General features: G+C 45.3%; 1 protein-coding gene across 2 annotated transcripts in view; it reads left to right on the top strand.

The window, feature by feature from the left end:
- Positions 1–2,074: 2,074 nt before the first annotated feature.
- Positions 2,075–19,880, top strand: part of kdm5c (lysine demethylase 5C) — a 127,285-nt gene continuing 109,479 nt past the window's right edge. For both annotated transcript variants that reach the window (XM_059949663.1, XM_059949662.1), the window contains exon 1: positions 2,075–2,635. In XM_059949663.1, the coding sequence (XP_059805646.1) occupies positions 2,489–2,635 (147 nt within the window). In that variant the 5' untranslated portion in view covers positions 2,075–2,488. The remainder of the gene's footprint in view (positions 2,636–19,880) is intronic.

The following is a 19,880-nucleotide window of genomic DNA, read 5'->3' as shown; positions in this document are numbered from 1 at the left end:
GAATTATACATTGGACCCAGAGGCTGGTGGAGTGGTAGGTAAGGACAAGGGGAACCCTATCCCGAGTGGGGTGGCAGGTGGATGGGGTGATGGTAGATGTGTGTGAAATGGGAGAGATGCGTTTGAGAGCAGATTTGATGGTGGAGGAAGGGAAGCCCCTTTGTTTAAAAAAGGAAGACATCTTCATCCTGGAATGAAAAGCCTTATCCTGAGAGCAGATGTGGAGTGACGGAGGAATTGTGAGAAGGGGATGGCATTTTTGCAAGAGACAGGGTGGGAAGAGGAATAGTCCAGGTAGCTGTGAGAGTCTGTAGGCTTATAGTAGATATCAGTAGATAAGCCGTCTCCAGAGATGGAAACAGAAAGATCTAGAAAGGGGAGGGAGGTGTCGGAAATGGACCAGGTAAATTTGAGGGCAGGGTGAAAGTTGGAGGCAAAGTTAATGAAGTCAACAAGCTATTTCCAACACCTCCCTCCCCTTTCTTGATCTTTCGGTCTCCATGTCTGGATACGGCTCCAGCTCTGTAGCCCTTTAGCCAATCACCTTTCCAGCTCTCAGCTTCACCCCACCCCCTCCGATCTTCTCCTATCATTTTGGATTTCCCCTCCCCTTCCTACTTTCAAATCTATTACTATCTTTCCTTTCAGTTAGTCCTGACAAAGGGTCTCAGCTTGAAACATTGCCAGTGCTTCTCCTTATCGATGCTGCCTGGCCTGCTGTGTTCCACCAGCATTTTGTGTGTGTTGCTGATATTAAATGTTGTAAGGTATGGAACAGATTGATCAGTGATACTTAGAAACCAATGGGGTGTGAGTTCAGAATCCTAACAGCCTGGAGGGAGGAAACTGTTTCCCAGCCTGGCCATTTGTGTTTTTATGCATTGGAGTCTCCTTCCTGATGGTGGAAAGTCAAAGAGGACACTGGGTGAGTGGGTGGGATCTAAGGGCCTTGTGTAGGCAGTGCTCTTGATAATCGTCCCCCATGGATGGTAGGGAGACACTTATGATCCTCTTGGTTGTTCTCACAGACTTCTGTGGGGACTTCTGGTCTGACGCTTGACTGCTCCCACACCACATGGAGATGCAACTTGTAATGCACAATATTTATGATTTTTCCAAAATGATTCATTGAGTCCATTCCACCTGTAACCACATGCATATAGCACAGCCAAAACCCAGGCTGAGATGCAGCCAGTCAACTTTGATGAACTTCTATCGATGTGTGCTGGAGAGCACGTTGACTGGATGCGTCACAGCCTGGTATGGAATCGAAAAGAAGGCACGACAGCGCACCCACATTCTTAGAGGTTTGCGTAGATCTGGCACGCCATCACGCAAACTTCTCTTGATGCACAATGGAGTGAGTATCCTCACTGGTTGCATCACGGCCTGTTATGGAAACACCAACGCCTGGAGAAAGTGTTGGACACGGCCCAGCCCATCAGGTCAAAGCCCTGCCCACCTCCGAGTACATCCACAAGGAGTGCTGCACAAGAAAGCAGCATCTGTCATGAAGGACCCCACTGATCAGGCCGTGGTCTCCATCGGGCAGGAGGTCCTACACCACCAGGTTCAGGAACAGTTATTATCCCTCAACCATCAGGCTCCTAAACCTAAAAGTGAAGAACTTCACTCACTCCAAAACTGAACTGATTACACAACCTACAGACTCACTCTCAAGGACTCTACAACACATACATTCAGTGTAGCTCATTTATTTGCACATTGGTTGTTTGACAGTCTTTGATTATGATGTATAGTTTTTCATAAATTCTGTTGAATTTCTTTGTTATAATGAAAATCCATGCAAGAAAATGAATCTCAAGTACTCTATGGCGACATGTATGTAGTTTAATCACAAACTTACTTTGACTTTGAATTGGAAAACGTAGATCTTTACATACTACGTATATTGTATTACAAATGCAAATCGGAAAATATTAAAATTGAACAGTTAAGTCATCCAGGCAACTTTTTTGTGGTTTTCATACGTAATTCCAGAAAGAGGAGGTCCCAAACGGGCACTCTTTGGCGTCGGCGGAGGCGGCTGACGCACGCTTGCGTGCCGGCCGACCGACTGGGACGGGCGGAGGGATTGCGAGTGTGAGCAGACGCGGAGCGGCCGCCATCGGCCGCTGAGCCCGAACGAAGCCCCGAGCCGGGATCCGGCGGGTGGCAGTCGGTAGAGTTAACCCCTCTCTCTCTCCTCCTCCCTCCCGACTTCTCCTCGCCCTCGTCCCCCGCAACCCCGGGAGTCAAACCCACCGCCAACGGAACCGGAGGTGAGGAAGGGGCCCCGCCTTACCGGCCGAGCGAACGACGTGCGGGGGAGGGGGCGGACTCCGACGGATGCCGCGGCCGGAGCGGCGGCTGATGACCCCGGAGTGACCCCCTCCCTCCTACCCACCCCACTGTGCGCGTACCCGCGCCCGTGACGTAAGCTCCCCTCCCCCTCGCGTGGACCCCCCCCACCCCACGGGGTCGCCAGATGTCGGAGTTCGAGGAGTTCGTGGCGCCGCCCGAGTGCCCGGTGTTCGAGCCGAGCTGGGAGGAGTTCGCCGACCCGCTCGGCTACATCGCCAAGATCCGGCCGGTGGCCGAGCGCAGCGGCATCTGCAAGATCAGGCCGCCCCTGGTGAGTCAAGTGGGGAGCAATGGGGGAGGGGCGGTGGCACTGGAGGTGTGTTCCGGGATGGAGAGGTGGTGCTACCTGGATGGAGTGTGTTCTGGCACGGAAGTAGTGTGGTGCCAGGAGTGCGTTGTGGAATAGATAAGGGTGGTATCGGGAATCCATTCTGAAATGGAGAGGGGGTGTTACAAGGATTGTGTTCCGGGATGGAGGGGTAGTGGTACCTGGAGTGTGTTGTGGAATAGATAAGGGTGGTGTCAGGAATCAGCTCTGAAATGGAGAGGTGGTGCTACCTGGATGGAGTGTGTTCTGGCACGGAAGTAGTGTGGTGCCAGGAGTGTGTTGTGGAATAGATAAGGGTGGTATCGGGAATCCATTCTGAAATGGAGAGGGGGTGTTACAAGGATTGTGTTCCAGGATGGAGGGGTAGTGGTGCCAGGAGTGCGTTGTAGAATAGGTAAAGGTGGTGTCAGGAATCCATTCTGAAATGGAGAAGGATGGTACAGGGATTGTGTTCTGGGATAGGGAGGGGTTCGTATCGGGAATGTGTTCCGGACTAGAGAAGGGGTGGTACCGGTGGTGTGTTCTAGGATGGAGAGGGAGTGTTACCAGTAGTGTGTTCTGAAATAGAGATGGGGCTGGTACTGGGAGTGTGCTCTGGAATAGAGAGGGGGGTGGTACAGCCTGTGTGTTCTGAGAGGGAGGGAGAGGGGGTGGTAACGGAAATGTGTCCTGGAATACGGAAGGGGGTGATACAAGGTTTGTGTTCCAGCAAGTGGCACTAGAATGGAGAGGTGTTGGTACTTGGAGTGTGTTCTGGGAAGACTGTGGTATCAGGAGTGTTTTCTTGGATAGAGAGGTGGTGGTACTGTGAGTGTGTACTGGGATAGAGAAGGGGAGGAACTGCGGATTGTGCTTGGTGGTTTTGACTCCTCGAATTGCTGGGAGGGAGTAAGGAGGAGTTGGGGGAAGGGGAGAGAGGGTGTTGTACCAGCATTGAGAGGGGAAGGTACCAGGAATTGTAGTTGAAGAGAGAGATGGTAGTTCTGAGGATCGAGAAGGGGTGATACCAGGGGTGTGTACTGGGATAGAGAGGGATGTTGGTACTAGGAATACTCACTGTGGTAGGAAGGATGTTCTGGGACAGAGGGGAGAGGGTATCTCCAGATCACAGTGGAATAGAGAAGTCAATAACCACTTGGGTAAAGAAGATATGGTACTGGGAGTAATGAGTGGGATAGACAGCATCCCCAAGGCCTGGCCATTCCTGGTGTTCGCAATAGCAAGCCAATGAGCACGCTGAAGGACAGAAGGGGAGGGTTGTTGAGGGATATACGGAGAGGGAGAGCGAGGTGGATGTGGGATCTACTTCATTAAGATCCAGCCGGGGGCTGAGTGGGGTGACAACTGTGAGGTCCAGCTATCATTGGGAGGGATGGGGGCAGGTCAGAAGCCACGCTAGGATGCTCAGGGATGGAGAGAGGGTGATGCACGCTGGGATAGAGAGGTTGGTTGATTGCCGGGATCTGGCAGGTTTCTGAGGCGGGGGAAACCAAAGAATCTGGCAGCCCATTGAAGCAAGGGAGGAAAAATTGAGGAGTTTGGGATGTGGTATACTGTTCAGGGCTCTAGAGGGTGTGGTACTGGATTAAAATGTTGGGGTAGTGTGGGGCTATATTGGGCAGCAGAAATATCCATAAAGTTATGCTGAAAGGAGGGTGAGGTGTTGGTTTGGATAGATAGCTTTAATGCTCATGGATAGAGAGAGGGTTAATCCCATTCCTGTCCATGGTGGTTTGAAGGGTGATGACACCCACATGCAGTGGGCAATCAGATGTATCAGCAGATGGGCTGTGTGCTTGGTACTGTGGAGATTTCGGGATTGGGATGACTTCCCAATGCAAGCACACGGAAACCGGGATCAAATGGGGTTATTACCAAGTTGCACAGTGATGTGGGCGTTGTGACGTAGAGACAGAGGAAATGACACAGGCTTGTTTTTTTTTAACTGGGAGAATGATGTGGGCATTCCCATAGCCCAGATTCGACTGGCTCGGCAAAAATCTAGTGCAAGAGGGCGAGGTGGTGTACAAGCAAAGAATGAACGGTGGTGGTGGTACTAGTTGTAAATGTTCAGAGGGTGGTGCTGGGGTATCACGCTCAAGAATGGGTGGGGGTACATATTGAGAGTAGTGGAGGGCAAATGTAGACTGCGGGGACATAATGCTCAGTGATACTGAAGGAGTGAGGCATGTTCATACAGAGACCATACTGATTATAGGGTTAGACATCAAGATGTTTCCATAAGAACATCTAACATTACATCACCAAGCAGGCCATTCAGCCCACGATATGGTGCCGACCTTTTAACCTGCTCTAAGATCAAGTCAGCCTTCGCTTACATCATCATAGTGCCTACGTAATAATTTCTTAAGTGCCTCAGATGTGTCTACCTCTACCACTGACAGCATATTCCATGCACTCACCACCTCTGTAAGATTTTTTAATTATCTTAAAAATATTGATATTAGAAAATTGTATTCTTACAATATCATTCCAAATACCCACCAGTCACCTTAAAAATGTTACCTCTGACATGCTTCTCTCCAATACTTTTCCCCCATACTTTCCTTCAATCCTCCTAAAATTATGACCCCTTCCGTTAGCCATTTGCGCCCTGGGAAAATGTCTCTGGCTGTTCGTAAGTCCTGCTTATGCGACTACTGATGCTGGGCAGACAATCTCTGGAGTATTGATGCTGGGTTCCCTCATCTTATGAAAACACTACCCAGAAGAAGGAAATGGCAAAACACTTCTGTAGAATAACTTGCAAAGAACAGTCATGGTCATAGGTGGACCATGATGGCCCATGTCATACAACGCAGCACGTAATGAACTAGCGAATGGAAAAAGATAGCAAAAAATGAAGAAAATATTGAGGTCACGTCCATCGGTTCATTGTCCATTCAGAAATGGGAAGATGTTTATATTCTCCGTTTGTGATTCAGTCTTCACATCTCCGTAGGGTAGCAAAATTGGACATTCATCATCCTTTGAGAAGTCCCACTCTCATCATCTTGAACATCTCTATCAAATCATCTGTCTTTGCTCCAGAGAGAAAGTCCCGAGATTGCTCAACCTAAAACATGCTGTCCAATCCATGCAGCATCATGATAAATATCCTCTGTGCCTATTCTAAAGCTTCCATGTCCTTCCTGTAATGAGGCGACCAAAACTGAACACAGTGCTCCCAAGTTCGGTCTATTGGCGACCCAGGTTCAATTCCCACTGTTGTCATTAAGGCATTTGTATGTTTTCCCTGTGACTGCATGCTTTCCTCCGGGTGCTCTGGCTTTCTCCCACAGTCTAAAGACGTACCAGTTGGTAGGTTAATTGGTCATTGTAAATTGTCCCCTGATTAGGCTAGTGTTGTCATGGGTTCCTGGACGGCGTGGCTTGAAGGTCCAGAAGGGCCCGTTCTGTGCTAAATCACAATAGATAAACTCAATTCCATTGACCAGTGAAGGCCAACGTACTGTATGTCTTCTGAACCATGTGTCAACTTGCACGGCAACTTTGCGGGTTCTATGGGCTTGGACCCCAGGATCCCTCAATTCCTCCACACTGCTAAGAATCCTGCCATTAACCCTGTGCTCTGCCTTCAAATACAACCCTCCAAAGTGAATCTCTTCACACTTTTCCGGGTTGAGCTTGTCCTGCAGTGGAGGTGGGAGACTAGTTACAAGATTAGGACGCAGTCATTTATAACTGAGGTGGGACTTCTCACAGAGAGAGATGAATCTCCAAGTATGCTACTCTAAGGAATTTTGAAGACTGGATCAATCAGGGGATATAGAAAAATTGGTAATAAACATCTCTTCTTCCTGTTACTGAATGGAGAATGAACCTGTGGACACTACCTCATTATTTTTTTCATTTTTTGATCTTTTGTCTCACTCATTCGTTTGTCACATGCCATGTCATATGACGTGGGGATCGTGGTCCATCCATGACCATGATTGTTCTTGGCAAATCATTCTACAGAAGTGGTTTGCCATTTCCTCCTCCTAGGCCAGTGTCTTTACAAGACAGGTGACCCCAGCTGTTATCAATACTCCGGAGATTGTCTGCCTGGCATCGGTGGCATAACCAGGACTTGATGTGTACCAGCTGTCCATACAACCATCTGCTCATGTGGCTTTCTATGACCCTGATCAGGTGTGGAGGGGGAGGAGGAAGGGTTAAGCAGGTGCGACACCTTACACATTTCCCAAGGGTGACCTGCAGGCTCTTGGAGGGGAGGAGCACCTTATACCTCGTTTAGTAGAGATGTATTGCCTCCCTGTCACCCAAAATACTACTATTTTGCATTATCTATTTAATTTCTCTTTTAACATATATTTATAGTTTTATTATTATGTACTGCTTCAAATCAATACATTTTGATGACATATGCCTGTGATTTTAAACCTGATTCAGTGGGGATCTGCTACAGAATAGCAGATGGACCACAGTCAGCTTGGCCAAAATCACATTGGGTGTCTGCTCCTGCTGTTTTCTTGTCTATCAGAGTGGTGTTGGGAGCTAAAACACTCAGTCCCAGCACAGAAGTGTCTGTTCTGTCCTGCTGAGATGAGGCAAAGGGCAGGGAGCAGTGGATTAGGGGGCACCAAGGTGAGCTCAGGAGAGAAACTTTGGACAGGGAGGGTGGGAACCCTCAAAACACGAAGCAGAGAGAACTGTATGATCTGAAGATCCAGCCAACCCTGCTGAGCACGGGTTGTACTAGGATAGATTGTGGGTAGGGTGGATGTGGAAAGGATGTTTCCTATTTTGGGGAGTTGAGCATTGGAAAGCACAGCCTCAGAATAGCAGGATGCCCCTCCAGAACAGAGATGAGGAGGAATTTCTTTATCCAGAGGGTGGTGAATCTGTGGAATTCATTGCCACAGACGGCTTTAGAGGCCAAGTAAGTCATTGAGTATATTTAAAGCGGGGGTTGATAGGTTTTTGATTGGTCAAGTCATGGAGAGATACTGGAAGAATGGGGTTCAGAGAGATATTAAATCAGCAATGATGGAATGGCAGAGCAAACTCTCAGGACCAAATAGCTAATTCTGCTCCCATGTTTTATGACTTGAATGTGGATCACTGGTGTGGTAATAGTGTGCTGCCTAAGTTCTGGACACAGCCCAGGCTCCTACAAACCAGCCTTCCCTCTATGGACTCATCTACACTTCCCTCTGCCTTGGGAAAGCAGCCAACACAACTCATGACCCTTTCCACCTCAGATATTCCCTCTTCTCCCCTCTCCCACTGTGCAGAACATACTAACACTTGAGAGCATGTACTGCCAGGCTCACAGACAGCTTGTCTTATGGTCCATGATCTTATTAGCAACGGCGTTGGTAAGGTACGAGAGGGGAATGGGGTGTGATGTTTGAGGGGCAACAAGGAGTGAGAGCAAGGGTGAAAGAGGTAGATGGAGAGGTTTGAGACTGGTATTGAAAATGGGGAATTCACTATTATTTATAGTTCAGTGATACTATAGTTGAGAATTGTTCCCACCAGCGTGGAAAGGATGCGATTCAGGCATTGCTTAGGGCTGGCAATGTTGGGACTGGGGTGTGGGTAATATTCCAGTGAGAGAGGGCCGGAGGTGGTTGAAGCAACAAATTTCACAACTTATTAAACCTATTCCCATCCTGGTATGGGGAGGGGGTGGGCAGAAAGGACGTGAGAACGCAGGCTGTGAGTGCGAATAATATCAGAGAGACTGTGTAACCACGGCTTGGTTACAGACAAGAGCCAATATGAGGATACTTGGGGCAGAGAAGCAGGACTGGCAGATAGAGGGGAGGAGAATATTCTGGACCTTCAATTGGAAATAAACTGGTGCACTGGGACCGAGAGTGAGGAGGATGAGTTGAAAGAGGTGTACAAGATGTCCTCCACTCTTCAAGAAGGGAGAGAGGCAGAAGAAAGGAAATCATAGGCCAGTTAGCCTGAACTCAGAGGTTGGGAAGATGTTGGAGTCGATTGTTAAGGATGTGGTTTGAGGGTACTTGGAGGCACATGATAAAATAGGCCGTAGTCAACATGGTTTCGTCAAAGGAAAATCTTGCCTGACAAATCTGTTGGAATTCTTTGAAGAAGTAACAAGCAGGATAGACAAAGGAGAATCTGTGGATGTTGTGTTCTTGGGTTTTCAGAAGGCCTTTGACAAGGTGCCACACGTGAGGCTGCTAAGCAAGCAATGAGCCCGTGGTATTATAGGAAAGATTGTAGCATGGATAAAGCAGTGGTTGGTTGGCACGAGGCAAAGGGTGGGAATAAAGGGAGCCTTTTCTGGTTGGCTAATGGTGACTACTGGTGTTCCACAGCGGTCTGTATTGGGACTGATTGTTTTTATGTTCTATGTCAATGATTTGGGTAATAGAGTTGATGGCTTTGCTGCCCAGAGCCTGGACTGACACCAACTTACTGTGCCTATTGCCTTGTTTATTATTTATTGTAATGCCTGCACTGTTTTGTGCACTTTATGCAGTCCTGGGTAGGTCTGTAGTCTAGTGTACTTTTTTTTTCTGTGTTTTTACGTAGTTCAATCTAGTTTTTCTACTGTTTCATGTAGCACCATGGTCCTGAAAAACATTGTCTCGTTTTTACTGTGTACTGTACCAGCAGTTATGGTCAAAATGACAATAAAAAGTGAGTTGAGATGATATGAAGATTTGAGGGGCATTTGAGGAAATAGTGAGGCTACAGGTGGACAGATTCAGAGAACGGGAAAAGTTGCAGATGGAATACAGTGCTGGGCAGTGTATCATCGCACACTTTATTAGAAGAAATGAAAGGGTTGAATATTTTCTAAGAGGGAATACAAAAATCTGAGAAGCAAAGGGATTTGGGAGTCCTTTTACAAGATTCCCTGAAGGTTAATTTGCAGGTTGAGTCTGGTGAGGAAGGCAGATGCGATGTGAGCATTCATTTTGAAAGGACTAGAATATAACAACAAGAATGTAATGTTCATGTTTTCTAAAGCATTGATGAGGGCTCACTCAGTGTATTTGAGCAGTTTTGGGCTCCTTATCTAAGGAAGGGTTTGCTGAAGCTGGAGTGGGTTCAAAGGAGATTCACATAAGTGCAAACACGAGGAAATCTGCAGATGCTGGAAATTCAAACAACAACACACACAAAATGCTGGTAGAACACAGCAGGCCAGGTAGCATCTATAGGAGAAGTACTGTCGATGCGTTTCCCCCTCCCCCCACTACTTTCAAATCTCTTACTATCTTTCCTTTCGGTTGGTCCTGACGAAGGGTCTCGGCCCGAAACATGGACAGTACTTCTATAGATGCTGCCTAGCCTGCTGTATTCTACCAGCATTTTGTATGTGTTGTTGTTCACATAAGTGATTCCAGGATGACACTGCTTGTCATATGAAGACCATTTGATGGCTTTGGGCCTGTATTCACTGGAATTCAGAAGAGTGTGGAGTGACCTTATTGAAACCTGTTGAATGTTGAAAGGCTTTGATTGGGTGGATGTGGAGAGGATGTTTCCTATGATGGGGGAGTCTAAGGCCAAAGGACACAGTCTCAGAATGGAGATGAGGACTTTCTTTAGCTGGAGGATAGTGAATCTGTGGAATTCATTGCCACAGGCAGCTGTGGAGGCCAAGTCATTGGATGTATTTAAGGCAGAGGTTGATAGATTATTGATTGGTCAGGGTATGAAGGGATACAGAGAGAAGGCAGGAGATTGGGGCTGAGAGGAAAAATGGATCAGCCATAATGAAATGTTAGAGCAGACTCGATGGGCCAAATGGCCTAATTCTGCTCCTGTACCTTATGGTTTTATAGTCTTATGGTCTAAGATAATAGATCAGTTGAACAGTCAGAGACTTTTTCCCAAGGTTAATACGAGAGAGCATAGTATTTCGGTGATTGGAGGAAAATATGGTGGGGGGTTCATCAGAGGTAAGTTTCTAGCACAATGATTGATGGGAGAGTGGAACACACTGCCAGTGGTAGTAGCAGAGGACATTTATTAGGGACATTTAAGGAACTTATAAATGGATGATAGAAAACTGGAGGGCTATATAAGAGGGAAGGGTTAGAATGATCTTAGAGTAGGTTAAGGGGTTAGCACAATAATTTGGACTGAATGGTCTGTGGTGCAGCAATGTTCTATGTTAACACCAAGGGCCTAGATTCTGATACTAGGATGCAGAGGGTAAATTTGGGGAATAGCACCTGGAAAATTAGTGAGAGAGTGTCCCTCCAGAATTTAATCCTTCCCCCCCCCCCCCAGTGAGAGAGGAGTTCCTATGAAATCCAATCCTCTTCCCCCAGTGAGAGGGTGGAGGGGGGGAAATAATAGGGTATAAGGGGGGGGCAAAATAAAAATCTTCTGTCCCTCTCCCCATCCTTTCCCCCCTCCCCCAAACACACTGCTGCTACACCCCATGTAGCGGTGTGGGGTGGGCTGGAATATGACTGAGTGGCACAGTGGTTACTCGCGGAGTTGAAATGGTGGTTGCGGGATCGATGACTGGCATCGATAATAATAAGAATTCAAAGGATAAAGCTGTGAATGAGATCGGGAATGGTGCGTCTGGTAATGAGGTCCCTGCTGCCCCTGCCTTGGGCAGTGCCATTCCTTGTACATTGGGTCATTCTTTTCTCACCCCAATACATTTCTGACCCACTGCTCTAGCATTTTTCTGTCCCATTTTGCATCTCTGGCACATTGTGAATGCTCTACTATGTTTCTGGCATGTCTTTGCTACTCCCTCACCCCCACCAATTCATCTCCTGTATGTTTTGCATTTTTTATCCATTTGCACTTCCTGCATATTATCACCCTCTTACATGCTCATGTTGTAACTACTGCCTCTTATCTGTCATTCTTGCACTCTCTGCTCTCATTGCATTTCCTGCATGCCACATCTCCATCCTTTGCTACAAGTCTGGTGCACCGTCTCCCCACCTGGAGCTCCTATTCCTGCATGCCATCTCTCTGTCCTATGCTGCAGATCAGGCACATCGTCTCTCTGCTCTGCCCCGCGTTGCAAATCCAGCGCACCGCCTCTCTCTTCCCCCACTGCAATTTCTGTGCGCTGCCTCTCCGCCACGCACTGAGACTCCTGATCACCGACTCTCTGCCCCACTTTTCCCCATATCACATTTCCTGGATGTCTTCTCTGCCTCTTCCCCAGCAGTGTGTTTCCTGCACACAGATTTTCTTCCCGTCTTTAACACGAGGGTCAGCGTGGAAAACCCAACCCATGTCCCATTGGTGGGCCAGTTGGGTATCTCTCCTCAAAATAGCTCTTGCAACATTCCTGTTTGGTTCCCAGTGGTGAGTTGCTTTGCATTTTTGTGTGTTAACTTTTCAAATTGAGACTGTCTAATGTGTCAGTAATTGAGATTTGAATCTATCAGCATTGCCACCTAGGAATGGCTTTCTGTCACAAAGCAACAGTAAGGACATGTCCTCTTGAGGACAAAGATGAGTTACATTATCTTGCAAATTTTGTTGACTTGCGTGGTTCCGTATGTGTTCTGCGTTTCGCTGCAGTGGAGTAGCACATTTGCCTTTGCGCTTACTTGGAAAGTATTGCAACTCTGCCTTGTCTTAAGTGCATTTAAAATTGTCTTCTGCCAATGTATTGCTTTTCTACAGCTGAAGTGAACAATTTTATCCCATATTTAGATATTCATTGGTTTGTAGATGGAAGAGGGGAGCATAAGTCTTTACCTCTCACCCTTCTCTCTCTTGAGTTTAACTTTGGAAAGAGTTCTCTTTTAGAGCCATATTGCATGGAAGAAGGCCCTCCACGAGTCGTTCATTGATTCTATAATAGTTATTGGATTTATTGGGAATGTCAGCAAGAAAATCAATCTCAGGATTGTATATGGTGACATATGCAGTGCCTTGTGAAGATACTCAGCCCACAACTCTTTATTCACATTAATGAGTATCACACTCAGTTAATTGGATCAAAATCCCTGGTTATTTTTATTTGTGAATCACATGCTCCTTTATTCACAGTCAGCCCCCAAAAAACAGAGGAATTTATAAAGCATGAAAACTTAAAATTCAAAAACTGAAATGTCGGCAGTTCCAAAGTAGTCATCCCCCTTTGCTCAGTACTTCATTGAACCACCTCTCACAGCTATTACTGCCAGGAGTATTTTTGTATAATTCTCTATTAGCTTTGTACAGATCGATGGAGCAAGATTTGCCCTTTTCTCGCAGAATTGCTCAAGCTGTGCCAGGTAGTTGGAGAGTAATGGTGGACAGCAATCTTGAGGTTTTGCCAAAAATGTTCGATTGAGTTCAGGTCAGGATTCTGACCGATGCCACTTGAGGACATCAATGTTCTTCATTTGAAGCTGCTCCATGGTTGCTCTGGCAGCGTGTTTTGGGTCATTGTCCAGTTTAAGTTTCCTGGCAGAGACTAGCATGCTTTTATCCAAGGTCTCTCTGTATTTAGCAATTTAGCCATCAATCCTGACCAGATTTCCAGTCTTTGCTGCTGAAAAGCATCCTCAGAACATGGTGCTACCTCAGCCATACTCTACAGTAGGAATGGTGTCCGGTGAGATGGTCCCCATGCATTTGGTCCATCTGTCTTGACCATGATGTTTGGTGGGATAGTCCTATCATCTTATGTTTGACCCATAGCCCTCTCAACTGTGTTGCCCGGTGGGATGGTCCCATTTTTTTGTGTTTGACCCATAGCCCTGTCAACCATGTTGTTCGGTGGGATTGTCCTATCTTCCTGTGTTTGACCCATTAGCCCTGTAAATGCTTTCCATCCATGTACTTATTGAAATGTTTTTCAAACATGGTTGCCTTATTATTTCTGAAACAGTACACAACATCGTTTGCTTGATGAGGTAATTTAAAATCTCTTGCCTCTGATCTGAAACTTTTGCCCTTCTGTTTTAGCACCCTCTCCCTGGGGAAAAGACCCTCACTCTGTCTATATGCCTCATGATCTTCTATACCTCTGTCAGTTTACCTCTCAAAGGGAATAAAGTCCTGGTCTATTCAGACCAGACCCCCAACTCCAGTCAGCATCTCTTCTATACTGTCTCTCTGAATTAATAACACCATTCTCATAATGGTGTCTTACATTTCATTACAAATACTCTTCATCTCATGTTCTCTATTGGTTATTTATTATTATTTATTTTCTTGTTGTATTTTAAGTATGCCTGCAAGAAAAATAACTGAGTTGTATACGGTGATGTATACAGTGCCTTGTAAAAGTATTCTGCCCCCAACCCTGTGTTCACATAAATGACTATTACAGCCAGGGGCTTTGATCAATTTAACTGAGAATTTTTACTTGTGAATCATATGCTCCTCTTCTTTTTACAGGGGAGTCCAAAAAACTTTAAATTGTAAAGCATGGAAAACTAAAGAAATCAAAACCTGAAATGGCAGCTGTTCAAAAGTATTCATCCCCCTTTGCTCAGTATTTAGTTGAACTGCCTCTCGCAGCTATTACAGCCAGTAATCTTTCTGGATTAGTCTCTAGTAGCTTTGCCCATTCCTCTTTGCAAAATTGTTCAAGCTGTGCCAGGTTCGTTGGGAAGTGGCAATGGATAGCAATCTTGACATTTTAGTGCAGAGTTAAGGTCAGGATTCTGACTGGGTTACTCAAGGACATCAATTTTCTTCATTTGAAGCCATTCTATAGTTGCTCTGGCAGAGTGCTTTGGGTTGTTGTCCTGACAAAATTCCTTTCTAGTCTAAGCTTTCTAGCAGAGGCAAGCAGGTTTTTATTTAGGAGCTCTCTGTATTTATCAACATTCGTGTTCCCATCAATCCTGACCAGATTTCTAGTCCCTGCTAGTAAAAAGCATCCCCTAGTGTGATTGTCTTGGCTCAAAACATCAATTTCTGCCTAGTCTGCTGAGTTGCTGTGGCATTTTGTGTGTGTAGCTCCCATAGGATGATACTTCCACCATACCTTACAGTAGGAATGGTGTTACTGGGCATACCTGCAGCATTAGATTTACGCCACACCTACCGCTTAGTGTTGAGGCCAAAAAAAATCCACTTTAGTCTCATCCAACCCCATGACCTTCTAAGTGAAGCTCTGCGCAGTCTTTACGGGCAAAGAAATGCTTTATTTTCCAGCCAGGGCTTCTTTCTTGACATCTTTTTTCTGTAAGGCATTAAGTGATTGTGGAGCCATGAACTTCATCTCCACTTTCAGCCACGGACTACTGCAGCAGGGTTAGTGATTGTTGACTTCACAGCAGCCTCTCTTGCAAGTGCCATTCATATCCAGCAACTAAGTTTAGAAAGGTGGCCTGACCTAGGCAGTCTGGTTGTGGTTTCATATTTTTTCCACCTTTTCACAATGGACTGCACTGAGCTCTGAGGTACGTTCAGTACCTTTGTGATGGTCTTGTACCCTTCCTCAGATTTGTGCTTCTCTATCATTTCCCTGACTTGTCTTGAATGCTCTTTGGTGTTGAAATCTACCATAGGGTTAGCTCTTACAGAATTCATTGAAAACAGGCGATACTCCAATTTTCTAGAACAACAAATTAGGTGAGTAGGTAAGGTAATATACTGCTATTGAAAAAAGTTACCATAGTAATTACAAAGGCAATGAATACTTCTTCAGCTTCACAATCTTGGTTTATAATTTTTAGTAAATTGTTAACTGGTTTTGGAATTTTGTTCTTTGATTTGACCTGATACAGTGTTTTGTAGATTAGCTTAAAAATCCTACTTCAATGTATTTTAATTTTGGAAAATAAGATTGTAAAATATGAAAATAGTTGTGAGGTCTGATTACTTTTCCAAGGCACTGTACATGATGGAGTTCAGGATGGCGCGATATTGTTGAAGGCTAATAATGAACACTGAATGGTCTGGATACAGTGGATGTGAAGAGGATGCTTCCAGTAGTGGGAGAGTCTAGAACAGGGGTGGGCAAACTTTTTGACTTGTGGGCCACAAAGGGTTCTAAAATTTGACAGGGGGGCTGGACCAGGAGCAGATGGACGGAGTGTTTTGGTAATACACTCGTAAGAGAAAATAAAATATCATGGGATATGTAGAAAACATGTGCTATAATTTCAATTGAAAATGAACAAATGCATTACAACAAAATATCTGTCTTTGAAGTCCCATGGTATTTAGCTATTTATTGAAATGACTTTTAAAACACTGAAAATTAAATGAATAAAATACAGCTTTTTTTAATAATAACAGTTATTATTTTAAAGCACTGAAAATTCTGTTATCCTTCAAGATATTATCATCATCACTCTCCTCCTGACTGTCTTTATTTCAAAAACGGTAGGAGATGCAGGTCTACTTGTCCTGCTCCTTCTTATTCAGTTGTCCCCTGTGCCAAAACTCAACAACGACCAGCACAAAGACAGAACACTGACAGCGGAGCGCGTTATTTGATCTGGAGCGCATTTTTTATTTTGAGAACGTACGTGCACCTGCGCACTGCTCATGTCCATCACTTAACAGAAATGACATGTAACATGTAAGGCTTATTGAAAAAAATATTTTCAAATGCATTTTTTACATAACACAACGAAGAAACTTATTTTTAATTTCAGTGGGAACAGTGTTGTTGGTCTCCCTTTTTAGCCAGCACATCAAAGTCTGGATTTAGTTTTGTTGTGGCGATTCTCAGGATGGATCTGAGGTGTTGGTCAGTTAACTTGGATCTGTGGCTGGCTTTGTTGATGTTCATGACGCTGAACGCCTGTTCACACAAATAGGTCGAGCCGAACAAAGAGTAAAGCGCAAACGTGGAGTAATACGCTGCACCTCAACAAAGATCAATGTGTAGCGGTGTGCTACATGCAGCGCTAAAATTACGACACGGAGTCGGTAACTGCAGTCGAAGAAAAAAACTTTATTTGAAATCCCCAGTCTCACTTTTAAGCCTCCCTCAACCTGCCCCCCGTGGCGCAGAGGCTCCAAAGCTCTGTGCTCGCAAATCCCCGCAGGCTATCTTCCTTAGCCGGAATGCTAGCTAATTGTGAGCCGGTTCGGATGTGCCAGGAAATGGGTCGCCACAAATGTATATAGAGTACGTCGTCTATTGGGAAAACGCCAGAATTGCGGGGAAAAAACGTTAACAAGGTTTATTAATATAATTTCATCAAGTTCTGCGGGCCGGATTAAAAAGCTTAACGGGCCGCATATGGCCCGCAGGCCGTAGTTTGCCCATGCCTGGTCTAGAACCAGAGAGCATACTCTTAGAATAGAGGCACTGAGATAAGGAGGAATTTCTTCAGCCAGAGGGTGGTGAATCTGTGCAATTTGTTGCCTCAGAGGGCAAGTCATTGGGTGTATTTAAGGCTGATAGTTTCTTGATTGGTAAGGGGGTTAGGGTCATGGAGAGAGGGCAGGTGAATAGGGATAGAAGGGAATCAGAAGTTTGAATGGCGAAGCAGACTTGATGGGCTGAATAGACTAATTCTCCTGTATCTTATGATTTTCACCCATCTAGTCCCAGTTTCCTACGTTCAGCCCTTATCCCTCCATGTACCAGGCCAACTCATTGGGTATATTTAAGTTTGATAGATTCTTGATTAGTTGGGGCATGAAAGGTTATGGGGAAAAGGCATGAGATCAGGGCTGAGAGGGATATGGTTCAGACATGATAAAATGGCAGAGAAGACTCAATGGGCCAAATGGCCTAATTCTGATCCTTTATCTTATGGTCTTAAATTATGCTGTTGTACCACTTCCTCTGGCAGCTTGTTCCATGTACTCACCACCTTCTGTGTGAAAAAGTTGCCCCTCAGGTCCTTTTTTAATCTTCCCTTCTCACACCCTAAACCTGTACCCCCCACCGCCTCGGACTCCCATACACTAGGGAAATTACTTATCCATCTTTGAGCTATACCTCTCATAGGTTTAAACACTTTGATAAAGTTGACCCTTGGTAATGGTGTCTCATGGGACTGTAAATCACGGACAGATTTAGCATTCTATTGAGTAGGTTGGTACCCTGCGTGTTGATGGTCTGACCAATAGCAGTGCTTGATTGTTGGAGTGGTGGGGAAGAGTGGAGAATGGGTGATGGAAGTGACCATTCAGCATGGTTGGCGACCTCCACCAACTGGCTGTAAATCCTGGGCAATTTGCTTCCTGGTTTATGTTCTCCTTTGTTTCCCATTGGCCTGGCCACAGCTCACAAGTGGTGCCACATCTCACCCATAAGCCAGAATCATTCAAGTTATCTTGAGCCTTTGACTAGATAGAACATTGCCGGAAAGTACAGGTCCTTCAGCCCATAAAGTTGTGCCAACCTCTTAGCCTATTCTAAGATCAATCTAACCTTTCTGTCATACATAGCCCTCTGTTTTTTTAATCTTCCATGTGCCTATCTAAGAGTCTTCTAATGTATCTGTTTCTACCACCACCCTTGCAGGGTATTCCATGCACTCACTGCTCTCTGTGTAAAGGTCTTAACTCTGACATCCCTCTTGTACATTCCTCCAATCATCTTAAAATTATTCTCCACACCCCTCCCCACAACATTAGCCATTTCTGCCTTGGGGAAAAAAAGTCTCTGGCTAACATCAACCGTCAACAAACTTAAACATGACATTGGAGTTTTACTCTAAAGCGTGTAGAGCATGGGGCTAAGCATACAGCCTTGTGCTGATGGGGGTTGTGGATGAGATGTTGCCAATCTGAACTGACTGGGGTCTACAAAATGAGGAATTTGAAGATCCAATTGCACGAGGAGGTACTGAGGCCAAGGACTAAAAGTTTTGAGTGGATAATTCTGTTGAATGCCAAGCTGTAATCAATGAAGATCATCCTGATGTATGCATCTTCACTATCCAGTTATTCCAGGTTTGAGTGAAGAACCAATGGAAGTGGCATGTACTGTTGATCTGTTTTGACAGTAGGTAAATGGGAGGGGATCTTAGTCACTTGTCAGTCAGGAGTTGATAAGTTTCATGACCAGCCTCTCAAAGCACTTCTTCATAATACATACAAGTGCTGCTGGACGATAGTCATTGAGACGGGTTATCACATTCTTCTTGGGAGACCAGTATGATTGAAATTTGCTTGAAGCAGGTGGATACCTCATGCTCCTGAAGCGAGCATTTTAAGATATCAGTGAACACTCCAGCCAGTTGATTAGCACAGATCGTAAGGGCTGGGCCAGGTGTTTTCTGTGGATTCACCCTCCTCTAATGGGTGCTCTCACATCGGCCTCTGAACAATCACCTTAAAATGATGCCTGCTCATATTAGCCTGGGAGTAGGTCTCTGGCTATCCACTTGATCTAAGTCTCTTATTACCTCTATCAGGCCACCTCTCATCCTCCTCTTCTCCAAAGAGAAAAACCCTAACTTAAGTTTGAACTGAGCATCCAGTTCTGAAACGTGCTTGTGTGGTTCAGGGTTCCAGGGATCTCAGCTTCTAATGCATCAGATCTGATCAGTTTATTGTCATTTGCACCAGAGCAGAATGACATTCCTTGCCCCATAGGAAGCTCACCAGGAACAGCGAATGGTAACACAAGATATTCTGCAGATGCTGGAAATCCAGAGTTACAGACACAAAATGCTTGAGAAACTCGGCAGGTCAAGTAGCGTCTATGGAGGAGAATAAACAATTGATGTTTCAGGTCAAGAACCTTCATTAAATCTGGAAAGGAAGGGGGTAGAAACCAGAATAAGAATCCATATGAGAGGAATAAACAGTCAATGTTTCAGGCCAAGAACTTTGATCAGGATTTGTAAATGGGGAGGGGGGGTTTCAGAAGCTTTCCTTTCTATTGTATTTTTATAGTCACATGTAGTGAGTTAGGGTCAATCTCTGTTTTGCAAGCCATCCATACAGACCATTTCATATCAGTACATTGATGATTAGTCGTTGTAACTTATCCTATGACTAGGTTAGGGTTAAGTAGGTGGGTTGCTGGGTGGTGCAGCTTATTGGGCTGGAAGGGCCAGTTCCGAGTAAATAAAATAATATAATGGAAAAACAATAACAAAATGCGGAATAATGTAGGAAGTTACATAATGTTACAGAGAAATGGTCCTGCACTCCACTAAGTCTTGGGAGCTGAATTAGGCCACTTGGTTGATTGACTGCACTATTCCATCATGGCTGATAAATTATCCCTTGGAGCCCCATTCTGCTTTCTCCCTGTAACCTTTCAAGCCTTGACTAACCAAGAACCTATCAACCTCCATTTTTAATATACGCAATGACTTGGCCT

The sequence above is a fragment of the Hypanus sabinus genome, chromosome 24 (assembly GCF_030144855.1).
Source record: "Hypanus sabinus isolate sHypSab1 chromosome 24, sHypSab1.hap1, whole genome shotgun sequence".
Classification (NCBI taxonomy): Eukaryota; Metazoa; Chordata; class Chondrichthyes; order Myliobatiformes; family Dasyatidae; genus Hypanus; species Hypanus sabinus.
This window is presented reverse-complemented; position numbering and strand designations above follow the sequence as displayed.